The 14801-nt window shown below is 38.2% G+C and overlaps 1 protein-coding gene across 1 annotated transcript in view; it reads left to right on the top strand.

Moving 5' to 3' along the window:
- The window catches only part of KAT6A (lysine acetyltransferase 6A), a 44783-nt gene that overhangs the window by 4521 nt on the left and 25461 nt on the right, over nt 1-14801 (top strand). Inside the window, exon 4 of the mRNA XM_040538342.1 lies at nt 14225-14333. Within this exon, the coding sequence (XP_040394276.1) occupies nt 14225-14333 (109 nt within the window). The remainder of the gene's footprint in view (nt 1-14224; nt 14334-14801) is intronic.

The following is a 14801-nucleotide window of genomic DNA, read 5'->3' as shown; positions in this document are numbered from 1 at the left end:
CATGAGCTACCATAAATACTGAATTTGATTTGGGGTTCATTTCTGTCCCTTGGTGAAATGTGTGTGTCAATTTCTAGTGTGTGCATGTGCATGGAAAAATAAGCACGCACATAGGTATGTATGTTTGGGGCAGCTAGATATGCTTCTTATTTCTTCTCTACCTCCTCAGGTCTGAGTAGCTTGAACAATAAAAGGGTTGTTAATAACAATAGAAGGTGTTACGTGCTGTAAACTTTTAAATAGTAACTATAGTGGAAATCTTGCTAGGGATTTCTTCATTAAATTCTGATTATTTTTTTTTTTTTAGTCTTTGAAATAAGACCCTAGATTTCTGCTCTTCGTGTACCATTTCTGCGCTGTGTAAACCATGTTGATTTTCTTACTAGTTTCTTGAGTCATTTAGAAGATACTGTATTAAAACATCTATGTAAATTCTGTCAGCATTAATTGGCAAGTCAGAGGAAGCCAAAAGATCATTCCTATTCTACAGGAATTTTAACACACTTCTTTCTTAATGCAGACCCTATGTGATAATTTTTCTGCACTCTGTCTTGTATTAAATCTCAACCAGTTATGCATGTGCAAAAGGCTTACTACGGTATAATTTTTTTTTTTTACTTGGTTCTTGAGACTGGTGAGGTTGTTTGTTTTCTTTCATGGAATTATGTAGACCAAATTCTTCAGGAATATCACTGCCATGTTTCTCTGGTTCTTAGAACAGTCATGGCAACAATGTGAACAAACCCTTGGCCTCCCAAACCTGAGAAATCCTAATGACCTTTCTCATACTCACTGTCATTATCTTTTATCCTTGCACTGTTTGGTCTTTAACATCTTTAAAGAACTCCTTGTGTATTCATATGATCTAAATTTATAATCCTTAAACGTAAAATATTTCTTTGTTTCATTTCAAATTGCAGCTGATAGGAAACTGTAAGTGCTTACTGTACGTGTTTGATAGTATCACTTTGTTAAGATGCTTAAAAGTGAATATTCAGATCTGGATATTTTCCTCTGTATTATGAAATTATGCTTACGTGGTGGGAGATCTATGAAAGCTGACATTTTAATTTTATTTTAAAAGTTTAAATAGTTCTATAGAAGTTTGTTTAGTAAATGTTACTTTTTTTTTTCAAGTCTTTCTTTCTGTGTTCTGTGAATACCTCATTACATCATTCAGGCAAAAATACAGCAAGCTACCATGGTTCGCTAGGTAGTAATGAAATGCTGCTGACAATAAAGTTTTGATATCCTTGGCCTAAGAAACACTACTTGGATGAAAACAAGCAAATAAAACAAAACTTGCTGATGGGTAGAGTTTAGTGCTGAAGTTTGCTGATCTGTTAGTGACAACGGCTGACAAAAAGTTGTCTTTAATTTCAGTTTTAAGTGCTGAATGTGGCTTAACTCACATGCAAGCTTAATGGTAGTGGCCTTTTCTTTTTGTTCATATTCCCATAGTTTAGAAGGTAAAATGGGAATTGCACTTATGTGCAGTTGTATTATGTGCGTTGTATTACTTGGGACATGTTGGACTAAATACTGGAAATGACTTTGGCACCTGTCCTACAAACAGTACCAGACTGGTAAGATCCACAGTACCTACTGCTGTTTTGGAAAGAAAAGTAAGAGAGGCTGGATGGCAAGTTGTTGCAATACCTAGAAATAAAGGGAGTTCATGCAGAAATTGTAATGAAAGAGAAGACCGTTGAGTGTGCGCCTCTTGGTTGTGTACCCGGAAAGCACTATTCCCTCAGAATACCTGAAAGTGAGGAGGTGTCAGGCCTCTCGCGTTAGGTTAACCAAGGAGGTGATAAGTGTGGAGCAAAGAATATTCTGCACTGAGTCCGCTATCCATCAGTGACTTTTCTTCTCACATCTGTAGGGAATGAGCAATGCTATACAGGCTGAATTTTGAATTACATAATCCCACAGTTACAGTGCAACTTCTACTGTAAAGCTCTGACTAAATATACATGAAAATTTTCTTTAAAGTTTCTCACTTCTGTTTCATGTATAATTAGCCTACTTGCAGACTGAAACAGGATTTTACTCTTTAAAGTATTTTTTCTTAAGGAAAAATTGCTGTGTCTAGCATTTGTTCAGAGTAAGTTTTATTTCTTAAAAATTCCTGTAAATTATTATTTTAAAAAATGCTTTTTCTGAGGAGGTTTAAAAAAAAAAAGGCATAAACAATGGTACTGCTTTAACATGTGCTGGGTATTGACGTGTCTTTGGGAATAGAAAGGCTTGACAGAAAATATGCAGAAAGTTCTTAGGGATTATCTAGGTGAAGCTTTCTGGGGTATTTCACCACTGCTTGGTTATGGCTCGGATTAGTAATTCTTTTGTTTGTGATTGGGGCAGGTGCTGCTGGGATGTTAGTTGATCTCTTTTTGTACTGACTCCAGGCATCTCTGCCAGAGGTTACCACAGCCAATGCAAAGACAGCAAGGGGTGTCTGGCTCCTCAACTAATGTCGTTTGTAGCCCAGTTTCTTACTATGAAATGAAATTGTTGGTGTAAGTTAATGTTCAGTGCTGTGAAATTCAGCTGCAGCTGGAGGGGGGGAAGGAACCTCGAGTGAAATAGCAGAGGGGGCAGCACAGAGCAGTCGCCTCTGTTGTCACCCCGGTTGTGAATGGGCAGAGCAGCAGAGGCCTCGATATTGAGTTGGCCTTGCAATCTGCTATAACTTCACTTTCTCAGTGCCACTAGTAGCTTTATTTCTTTGCTTCCTTTTTAGTGCAAAAGGTTGCATTTGCCAGACCGTAAAGACTGATTAGTCTCTTTTATAGGCACTTTATCAGATATACTTTATTTGTGCATTTGAAGCATGAAAAGTAAAGAGTGTCTAATGCTTATGCGTGGCTATCAAATGTGTGTTTTTAATGGTGAGAAACTTCTCATGCGGTTGTGTGCCGCATTTTCAGAATGTTTCAGGGAGATTGCAATACTTCAGGAGTCTTTTTTGGTCAGAAACTTTGAAACAGATAACTGCTGGTTTTGGGGTGTGTTTGTTTGTTTGTTTTAGCTGATGGACAGTGTTGAAACAGAAGAGCTTACTAAACCTGTGCTGGTCTGGAAAGTCCTGGGTTGCCTTTCTGAACAGTTCTAGCTGGTGTGGTAGCCTTTATCTCTAGGGATCTATTACCTACTAGTTCAAGTCTTACTGCATTGGCACTGTGCAAATGGGTAACTGAAAGGCATCTCGTCTTAGAAAGTTTGGCATTTCATGTAAAATACCAATGCTCCAAAGACATAAAGCAGGAGACAACGTAATCAATGTAACACACAGGAATCGTAGCATGTTGGCTACAATTTCTAATCCCTTTAGTTGCTACAAAAGAACACACTCGTGATATCAAGATGGAGAAAAAAAAAGGGTGAATTGTAGCACTACTTACTGAAGTGTCCATCTTCTTTTAAAACTTTAGAGTGTTTTTAAATTTGTGTAATATGATGGCTAGCAGGAGGAACCCAGCCACAGCCTGAATTCTAAGTTTAGGCAAAAACTAATGGAGGTGTAAGAGATCATAATGTAGTATTTGTGTTTAAAAACGAAACAAACAACAACAAAAAAACAGGTAATCTGTTACCTTATTAATGCAGCACTTTTTGAGAAAAGCTAAAGCTGTTATTGTCAGAATGCCAAAGTAATTTTCATTACGCTGTGTATTCTGCTTATCCACTCACTGTAAACAACAATAGTAATAACTTAAATAGGAATAAAATTTACCCTTCGCGTGGTCTGTGCTTGATTTTTTTTTTTTTTGGTGGTGTTGCTACAATTACCAAGTACTGTTTAATATTTAGTACAATATTACCACAATGCAAAAGTTACTACAGTTCAGTGAGTTTCCTACAATACAACAATATCTAGTACTGTTTAAGAGCAAAGAACTCTTTCCTGGTACATGGTTGTGTGGAACTGAACTGTAGTAAGCCTTGAGGCTGGAGGCACTATATGGAAACAGCTTGCTCTACCTTTGTTTTGTCAACACTTGTTACAGGACACAGATCAAAATTGTCGGATTTTTTGTGAAATTGTTGTCATAAAAAACTATGTTAAGTCAACTCATGAAAGGGTCGTTGGAATAATTGATGTGCATGGTAGATGTTTCCAGAGCATTTGAAATGTGATCTCAGAACAACAGTAGCACCATTTCTTCCATAACTAAGGAAAATACTAATGGTATTAATTGATCTCCATTCACACTGTGAAATGGCCTTCTGTGTCATTTAAACTGGATAGGGCTGTAGGTAAATATCTAAATATTGTTCTGCAATACAGCTAAGAGTATGAAAACATTCTGCAAGTGTTTCCTGGAGGAAAAAAATGGTGAGAACTTCTCTAGCTGAAAAATAGGAGGAATATTTAGAACAGACTCCCTCTGCTGCTGTGTTGCGTGTTCCCTTTGGCATGTCTGTCTCCTAGTTGTATGTTGCTATTTATATGCCGGTACTTACCAATCATTTTAACTGGGGGGTTATTATAAGTGCAGCATCCTTTAGGCTTTTTCTATTGCAAATAGTAATTCTAGATCCTTTTGTGCCCTCACTGTATTTACATTGCTTCTTTTCAGAAAGTTTATATGCTTTGAGGGCATCATAGTTGTTTCGGCCATTAAGCATACAGTAGCTGTTGCTATATTGTGCCGGTTTTAGGTTAATACCTGTTAATTCCATGTCTTAAAGCAAAGAACTGTCCCATTACTGTTGGGGAAATTATTTGTGGATCGGTTTGTTTTGGGTGGAGTACACAAAGGATCTGCAACCAGGGCACTGTAATTACATTTTGAGAGCTCACCCTAGTTCTCCACAGGTGCTCTTCAAGCTTTGCTCCCAGCTGGAGAAGGATTAGGATTTGCTCTCTCCCAGCTGGCTCCTTGGAAGCAAAGATTTTAGCTCTGGCTAAAAAATGGTGGTTGATAACAGATGGCATCCGTCTGTACTCTGTAACTCTGGAAACCCAAGTGTTGAAAAATTACCTTGAACTTGATTAACTTGATGAATGAACAAGTGAAGTAGCTCATAATAATAGAACAAACATAAACATATCAGAAACTTACTCTCATGGATGCTATGAGACGATGTCTTTAGGACAAAATGGTGCAGAAAGATACCAAGACGTGGTCTGGCAGAATTTGGAGCATTGGTAATTTAAAGGCGAAAGTTTGTGACTGTGGAAAGACATTAGATGTTGTAATGGAGTATGTTCCTCAGTGGGGTGCTGCTGAGGAGGAGGTGTTTGTAATGGTATGCTCTGACACAGCTGAATATAGGGTACCTGTCAAAATAGAATGAGGTTGGCTGAATCCCTGTTGTTAGTGCTTTCTGTGCTGGTGATTGTTAACAGATATGGAAAGACACATCTCTGAAGTTTGGTTAATAAAGTAACCTTTTTACTACAGAGCTTTAAAGTATGGACAGGCAGGGAGGGTGGATGATGGAGAACATAGCTAAATAAACAACAGCTTTACTCCAGAGTTAGCTGTGTTATGTAAGGGGGAAAGAAACAACAGGGAAAATGACAGAAGTTAACTTTCTCTGTGCCCTTCCCCTAGTGTCCCAGCAATTTTATCTTACAGCGGTGGTAGGGAAAAACAGCTGAAAAAGCTATAAATATTAAATGAAGTCATATCATTTTAGTCAAAGTATGGGTTCTGTGTTCTTACAGTAAGCACAAATAGGCGATCAGCAGAAAATCTAGTAAACAAATCCTATATGTGGCAGATTGCTGAGTCCCTTGACCTCTGTCCTGTAGGTGGGTAGCTCTGTTTTATTCCTACTGCCTCTTTAAGGAGTTGCAAACTAAACTTACGCTAATGAGTCATGTCATGTTAGTCTTTGTTTCACCTATTTATTTATTTTTTCTTTATTTGTTGCGTAAATCTGCCTTAACTTCTATATCCTCATCATTTTTTCTGGCTGTGTGAGTGCACTTCCCTGGAACTACGAATACTGTTTTGTGCGTTGGACGAGAAATTGTAGCTCGTTGCTAGTTTCATTGTCCAAGAATCTGTCAGTCTTTCCATTGTTGCTGCTGTTGTGGTAAATTTGGACTTGTAGTGAGATTGAAAAGAAGGGAGGAAGAAGGGTATCCAAAAATAGTGCTCATGCATAGCAAACAAAATCCCATTGATAATCTATTTTCTTGTTTTGAGTTCATATTGAAGTTGATTCCTATGCAGACTTGTGCGTGAATGACGAATTACAGGTTAAAAATACTGAGCTTTTCAAATATGTTTCTATGAAGATTTACGAATCACCAAAACTTTTAATTATCAATGTCTCTGTCAGTTCATTGTATTTAGGTTAGGTAAATGCCTATGATGCTGTTTGATGCTAATGAGTTCTGTGGGTCAAGAACATGGGACTTTGTTAAATCTTACTGTGAGGAATGTTGTAAGATGAAGATTTTGGTAGTGCAGGGTTATATGCAGAGCGGGGTTTGTTCGTTTGTTTGTTTCTTCCTCCAGTCTAGTATTCAAGGCAGTAGAGCTTCAAAAAATTAGTAGGCTTCGGTCTCATAATTGCAGTTGTGTGGGTATCCTGAGTAAACTACAAATATCAACCGTGACAGATATTTCTGTGAGTTCTTGTTCACAGTTCCTTTTGTACTTTTTCTGTTAGTGTGTTTATGTGGGCTGCTGCATTGTTTTAAATATCTGTTGGTTCATTTATTTTTTTTCCTAACTAAACTATTTTCTCCTCCTTTAGGGATGCAGCTAATGTTGAAGGAAAGCAGTGTATGGTATCTAAAGATGGAATTATTTACTCTGTGCACAGAAATTACTTTGGTGTTTACAAAAGTATATTCCCCAAAATAATTCTTTATTGTTAGAAATTAAAGTCAATAATGAAGTTTCTTATTTTCTTTGAAAACCAAAGTATTGTGGGATGCAAACTGTCTTCTGTGAGAGGAGTTAAGACTTCAGTTTGCCATTCTGTTACTATGTGTTGCACTTTTGCAGTTGTGGAAGTCCATGACCTCTTAGATACAAGTTTTCATCTAAAATTGAGAGGTACAATCATCTGTTGTTCTGATTATGGCATTCTTTACTTGCTTGAAAATTAGGAAATGGGGACAAAGTATGTGAGAGAGCTTATAGAAGATAGTTTTGGGTAAAGAGAACTTCAGTGACTTGAACCGCCAGGTTCCTGAATCACAGTCAACTGAAATGAGTATCGTTTTGGCTGCAAATGAAGAAATTTGAGCCTCTCTCCATAAGTGGTTCTCTTCCCACCCCTCAGTAATTTGCAGGCAGGAAGTCTTGTCATGTGATGCTGACTGGCGTATAAATCTTGAATTGTTTTAATCCTCTAATTAGAGGAGTTGTTAGCTGCGGTACAGCTACTTAATGGTGGAGTGTCTATATATTTCAAGATAACATTTTATAAATTTCTTAGGTGCGTGTCTAACAGCAAAGCATTTTCTTCAGTTTGAGTGTCAGCCTCAATTAGCATCCACAATATTTTTGTTCCCATAGACTTACAGATGTCATATAGAATTCAGCCTGTGTATACCATACTGATATCTAAGCTATTAACTACTGTTATGTCACTTTACTCTCAGCAGCGTTTCTGATGTTCACTCTGTAACAGTCCTTCCCCAAACAAGGGCAGACTTGTTTTGAATGTCCATTGTTGTTTTTTTTTTAATGACCCTTATGAAGTGATCAGTATTTCATACTTGTCACTTCTACCGTCTACTTTTATTTTAATTTTATCTCTTACACATATTTTAATGGTGTCTCACGTTTTAGGCTGTGTATTCTGCCATATAAATACGCTTCTCTAAGTGAGACCCAGCTTAGTGGAGACAAAATATCCATTGACACAGGCAAACATATTTACATGTCTTGTTTTAATAGACACGTGAAAGACTATGGCAGTATATTTAGCTTCTTTTCTTGAGCACACAGAGTACTTTAAGGAATTTCTGTTTTTACTGTAAGTTGGTTCATGATTTTCACACCATACTGTCTGCAGAGGACGTTAACAGTTGTGATTTGGTAACGCTGAGGTGGAAGATGAAAGCTGAGTGATTCACCAGGCTAAAAACAAATTGAACCCACTGCTGCCACAAGTTGATATTACTGAACAGTATTTCCCAAGTTATGTTTTTTCCCTGTATAGGGCAACAACAACAAAGCATTATCTGTGAAACTACTGTGGTAATATAAAAAAACAGTGGTTCTGAGTTTGTTCAGGGGCACAGAACTGAAGTGACTTCCTTCTCCAGTCACCAACCCAAAAGGCATGGAATAGAATCCGGGCTTTGTGATGCCTTCCTTACTGAAACATGTTACCTCATGTTTTAAATCTTTCTTCACATGGTGTACATCGTACTTTCCTTCTGGCTTTTCTGGTTCATCTGCTCTTTCCAGTAGCTTCAGCGTTTGAGGCAGACTTTTCCAACAGCTTCAGATACTTGAAGTACCTGGTAATAATGGTTTTTCACTTGTTTAAAACAGACCGTTGTGGTTTAACCTGACAGGCAGCAGGTCACTCGCTCCCCTGGCCAACTTCCCCATGGTTTATTGTTGTGCGTGATGCCCTGTGGTGTGAGACATCCCCTTGGCCAGCTGTCCCCCCTTGCAGCTCCTTGTGCACCCCCAGTCTGCTCTCTGGCAGGGTGGTACTGGTAAGAAATACAGAGCACCTTGGGTCTGCGTAAGCGCTGCTCAGTAGCAACTAAAACATCTGTGTGTTATCAGCATTATTTTCATCCTAAATCCAAAACACAGCACTATACCAGCCACTAGGAAGAAAATTAACTCTATCCCAGCCAAAACCAGGACACAAACAAACAAAAGCTCATGACCTAGCGTGAATTCTAAGAAGCCATCTGTCAGTACTCCTAGATGGTAACTTTTAGCTAGGAAATGAATGCACTGTAGTGGGGACAGTGCTGTAAATACTAGTTGTGGCAGATTCTCTCTCTCTCTCTGGAGAACTAATGTGTTCTGTATGTGTTTCTTTAACTCTGGCTTTAATTTCACACCTACTTGATCCCAACCACGGTCACTGCAACAAGCACGTGTGTGATGGGGGCAAAGACAGTCCTGGTATCTAATGAGTGTCTGATGGTACTGAAATGTCTGCAGGAAGCGAAGTGTGTTCAGGTTACTGATGATGACCTGACTGACAGGGTGGGCTGAAGAGTATGCTATAGAGGCTTTTCTGTCAATTTTGAGTAGCTTCCTAAGTCAATTTTCCTGAATTAAGAAGACGACAAAGCAGATGGATTGGCCAAAACTGAAGTGTTTGGGGGTTTTTTGTAGGCACTTCGCTGAAGTCGCCTTTAGGAGGGGATACAGTCTGCATAGAGCACATTTGGTTTCTAGACATCCTTTGTATAGTAACAACGTGTGCTGAGAGGCTGGCAGCCTGTAAGACACCGTCAGCTTCGTTTGTTCTGGCTCCCTCCCTCGCTTAGTCTGGTGACATCACAGAGATAGATGTTCTTGTGAGAAAAACAGCAGAAGGAGTTGAAAGTCTGCCAAAAATTTGCTGGATGAAACTGAGCTGGCTGCTTCCAGCCTTATTTTCACGACTCTCATTGTGTGCTTGCGTTTTTCACTTGCCAGGATGTTCTTTGCTGAACAAACACAGCAGCAGTGAGATCTCCCCATCCTTAGCATAGTGCTGTCTCACACAGAAGCTTTGGAGGAGTAGCAGCCTTATCTCCATTCAAAATCATTCTAATTTAATCAATTATTCTAAAACATTTTGCAAACATTTTGCATTCTAATAATAACATTCTAATAATAACATCACCTGCCCCCCTCCCCCCTTGAACTGATTTGCTTTGTAATTCTGGGTGAGCGTGTTTGCAGTTTGTCATAGGTGGTAAATGCAGGAAACACTGAGTCTGTGAAGGTTAGTGTTTGATCTGATTCATTCAAAGCTAGACAGTGACTATGTTGGGCACCCAAATTTGAAGGACTATGGGAATGAACAAGGTATGCAGAGATATTGGCCGGAGGAGATGAGAGAGACTAACTTAGACTGACTGTACAGATGCCCTATACAGTTCTCTTTGAAATAAATTGCTCACAAACTTCCCACAGAGGATATGCGAAATAGTTTACTTCTTTCCTGAAAACTGTGAATGTTCCAGCTTTGCTAGGAGGTTGCTTTCACAAATGATTTAGCATAGCTGTTGTTAAATGAGGCCAGCTGTGTTTGTTTTTTCAGTGAAATGGTATATACTTTGTCCTCTTCCAGTCTGTGGAAAAGTACAGGGGAAAAAAATTAATTCACTTCTAAGATTTGCCCAGAGAAGCCGTGGATGCCCCATCCCCAGGGGTGCTCGAGGCCACATTGGGCAAGGTTCATCTGCTATTGCTGTTATCAGAAAGGTTGCTGCATATTATTTTATCTTTTGTTTATATTTCTCCCACTTAAAAATACGTATGTGGTGTCTAACTCATTTCTCAGTCATTCTTAAGTTCTGAGTATATTAATTTCCCTAGGTTATCTACTCTTGGATAATTTTACCGTCTGTTCTTTGCAAAGTATTTCCATATCCTGCTGTTACGTAGATACTAGAGCTAGCTACAATCCTCGTGATCATCTTGAAAATAATTTTTAGTTGATAATATTCTATTCGTCTGTAATATTTCAGCATATAAAGCAAAAATAGATAGGAAATATCCCTTTTTGTGCATCATTTGCACTTTTATCTTCTGCTCCCTATTAGGAACCTTTTGGCATGCGTTTCTTCCCACCATTTCTTGGCAGTGGTCCAGTGGTCTCTTTGCTTTACATTTCTTACTTGCTGCCAAATAATAATTTATTACTGAATCTTCCGTGTACACCTAATGCTGCTAGCAAAAACTTTGCAGTTCTCTTGTCGTCTTTCACAGGACTTGTCTTACTCTGTAGCGTCTGCTATGATGTTGATCGGAGCTGTGGAAGAAATTCCCTTTCATGCTTTGTGAGGGAGTCAGTTTTCAAGCTATATAACTTACTCAGGGGCTGCAGCGCCCTATTTCAATAGTAATTGAAACTATATGGTGATAGCGCTTCTGAATATTTATAATTACTAATATGATTCTGTACATCCAGATTTGCAGAGTAGTATCTTAGGCTTATGTCAAGTCTATGAATTAACTCATCATTTCACAGCCCTTTGAACTAAAGCCATAAATGTTTTTTTTTGAGATACATAAGCAATTTAGATTGAGGTTTTATGTAGATTTCAGTTTTGAAAGTATATTGTCTCTCTTGTGTTTAAAAGAAAACAAATACATTTAGCGTTTTTCTATTACAGCGTCTGGAATTCTTCTGGAGTTAGAGCAAGGATGTGCTGGTTTTTTTGGGTCTCATTTTCTTTTTGTGTCTTTGGCAGTCTTAATTATTTCTGCTTTGAGCTTGTAACTTCGAAGCCTACAGAAGAATGCTGAGTAATATGAATGTTTTGGTCATAGCTCTTAACCTTTGTTCTGCTTCATTGCTTTAATACCAGATGTAAAGTTTAGCATTTGATAGTGCAACTTTAACATCCCAAAGGATCTTAGCTCTTAAATTGGGAATCAGAAAACTGTTTATGTCAGCAAATATATTTTAACCATGGATGCAGGGAAATTGTTGCTATCTACTTTTCAATTACAGTAAAGATTCACTATTAGAAAGAATGCATGTTCATTTTTACCTTCAGTCTGAAGGACTGCTACAATGTAGTTGAGATTCTGTATGAAAATTTATCATGCGCTGAGACTGAAGTAAACTTTTCTGAGGTGAGAGAGAAACATGATTCTGGGATGTGAAATTTTATGTTCACTAAGTCAACTTCTGGCAAAACTGCACTTACAGTTGATGTTACAATTTCCTTTATTTAAAAGATGCTAAAGAGATTTGTTTGTTTATTCTGACTGCTGATATTTGGAGAAATATGAAAGATGAATGTACATGCCAAAGTTGTTCTGGGGTTTCTAAACCTCTCTACTACATCTTTGTGGCAGATCAGGATCATGATGTTTCTTTCCAAGACGACCAGCGGATACCTAGCTGGGGATTGCTGCATCTCTAGTTCTGATGCTGTTCTGCTCTTAGACAGTATTCAAGGAACTTTCTCTGAACCTGTTCTTATCTGAAAATGGGAATAGTAGTGTGCTTTGCGTAGCACTGAAATGTGAATAAAAATGCACAAAACCCACCCCCAACAACTCATTATTATTATTACGGGAAAAATCAAGGTTACTTCGTAACAACTAGTTCCAAGAGGTTATAAGTACTTCTCAGGAGGAAGAGATTGCAATTCAGGAAAGAAATGAACAAGAATATTTCTCAGAGGGCAAAAGTGATTCCTGAAATCTTGGTTCCAAAGAACCGAAAGCCCCTCACGGGCCCTTAACGCAGTTTCCCTCCGGTAATCTGACTGCAAACATCAAACTGGCATGCGGAGTCCAGTTCTGAGCACAGAGACTTGCACACAGTCTGTTGCTTCTGTATTTAAACAATGATGAGGGGTCCGTGCATAGGTGGTTCTGGCCAGTGTTACTGTGGTGGTTATGGCTGGAGAAATCCTTTCTGGCTTCCAGTGGGAGGGAAGATGCCAGTTTTCCCCTCCCACTTGAAGATTGTTTCTGTGCACTGCACAACTATCTGTAGTTGTTTGGTTTTCTCTCTTTCTCAGAAGGAGCAGAATCTGTAATCCTTCAATTAACTCAGCCTATGAATGTGTTTCATACTGAAATATGTTGATGGTCAGGTGTTTTCATAGTAATTTAAGCTTAAACATCTTCCTGGACTTAGCTGAAAGCTAGGATAAGCACTTGCATTCAGGATGAGGAATGTTAGGCTGTCCTTCCCAAGTAGTAGTTCCATGTTGTGTGGCTTAGCCCTGACACAGTGATTTTCCTAACGTATTCTGATTGCTTCCATCTAGTGGATATTTTGAGGAGCACAGCTCAGTCTACAAGTGTACTGGATCTGTACACCAATGTAAACATAGCTTGAAAGTTCTTCCTGTGTTACTGCAGTATAAACCAACCTGGTTTCTGCAAGGAACTATTCTGGATGTAGCTTTGGCTTAGCCAGGATAAAGATTCGTTGAAGTATTTTTGGCATATACTTATGTACTGTAACTAACAGTACATCTGTGTTTAGTTGCATAATATAATTTGAAAAAGATGTGTGAAAATATAAACAGTAACACGATACAGTTTTAGGAGCAATGATATAAGCCAAATTTTAATTCGTGTGTGCATGCAAAAATAAAAAAGGGTGCTAGAATCACATTTAAAACAATGGAATGAAAAAAGTTAGATTATAGCATGCTTTCAGAAAAGCTTTGTATAGCTGTAACTCGCAGAATTTTCTTAGAAAGTGCAGAATTGGATTAGAAAGAATTTCATAATCCAGCAGTTAATATTACTGGAGATAACACTGCCCTTTCCCTTGTATTAGTTGATCAAGTGTCACTTTAAAACCAATCAGCTTATTGCATTCGTTGCTTCTTTGAGGAGGCTGTCACAGAATGTCAGTCCTTTGGCTTAAAAACGTATTTATTTCAGGTTAAATGTATTGTTGACTAGTTAACATCTGTGATTTTGCTAATTTGTTGTCATCTTAAATATGACTTTTTTTCCTATCTAATGTTTAAATCCCCTGAACTTTTCCAGAGAGGATAAACCTTTTTGTCTGCGGTTTTGAGTGCTAAGCAGCAGATTTATATGATGTTTTACACAGTAATTTCCTTTTGTTTTCATTTTTCATACACGTTAATAGTGCTACAGTTGTAGTAGTTCCATAATATATTTTATCCCAGGTAATACATTGCAAGCGCTTTTGAGAATTCCACCCCAGCTTTCTGGATACACGATGGGAATTTTTAAGGCTACTGTGTTCTAGGATTATTTGTGCATCACCTCATAGTTTATTCATTTAGTGACAAATTAAGACATCAACACTCTGATTTTTGCATTCAATTAATTTACAGCCCTTGTTTTTCCAAGTTTCTTCTAGTCCTGGAATTCTATTCTTTCCTTTGTACCTGGGATTATTTCTCTTGTCTTTGGGTGTTCTCATTTCTGTTGAGGTTACTGTTAATGCAGTATTTACTGTGTGGTGAGAACCAACTAGCGTCTGTGAGACAGAGTGTGCATCGCATACTATTCACGTGCGATATAATGCCTGCATGATTTTGCATATTACACAATTTGCTCCCTTGGTGTACTCAGTGGCTTTATTGTTTGTTTTTCTCTCCTAGCCGGTTGCTGAACCAATTCCAATCTGCAGTTTCTGCCTTGGTACAAAAGAGCAAAATCGTGAGAAGAAGCCTGAAGAGCTCATCTCTTGTGCCGACTGTGGCAACAGTGGTAGGTGACTACTTATGATGCTACTAGTAATAACCACAGTAATTTCTGAGACAGAAAAGTTTAGTGTAGTGACTGCTACTAACCTGTATGTATGAGGAGTATGCATCCATGACACATAATACATTTAGTTGAGCTGAATCTCATGGTCCTAGGAGGAGACGCTTGGGTTAACCTAACACACAAACTGTTCATTTGACTCCTGGAGGTTTCTTTAAAAATGTAGTAACGATTACCAGTTATATCATGTTACAACAAAACAGAACTCAGTCATGAAAAATTATCTTGCTGGGCTTTTGTATGTGGGCATGTCACTTGCTTTCTAGGATATTGTGTTATAAGTGGAATAGAGGCATCTGAAAGAGGTATATCTGGATAACCAAAATTCTACACGGAACTACGTGATTAACAGTTATCGCTGTGAGCTACCTGTGAGCATTAGCAGCAGTGGAATGTTTTTGTTGGTATCAC

This window comes from Cygnus olor, chromosome 27 (assembly GCF_009769625.2).
Source record: "Cygnus olor isolate bCygOlo1 chromosome 27, bCygOlo1.pri.v2, whole genome shotgun sequence".
Taxonomy (NCBI): Eukaryota; Metazoa; Chordata; class Aves; order Anseriformes; family Anatidae; genus Cygnus; species Cygnus olor.
This window is presented reverse-complemented; position numbering and strand designations above follow the sequence as displayed.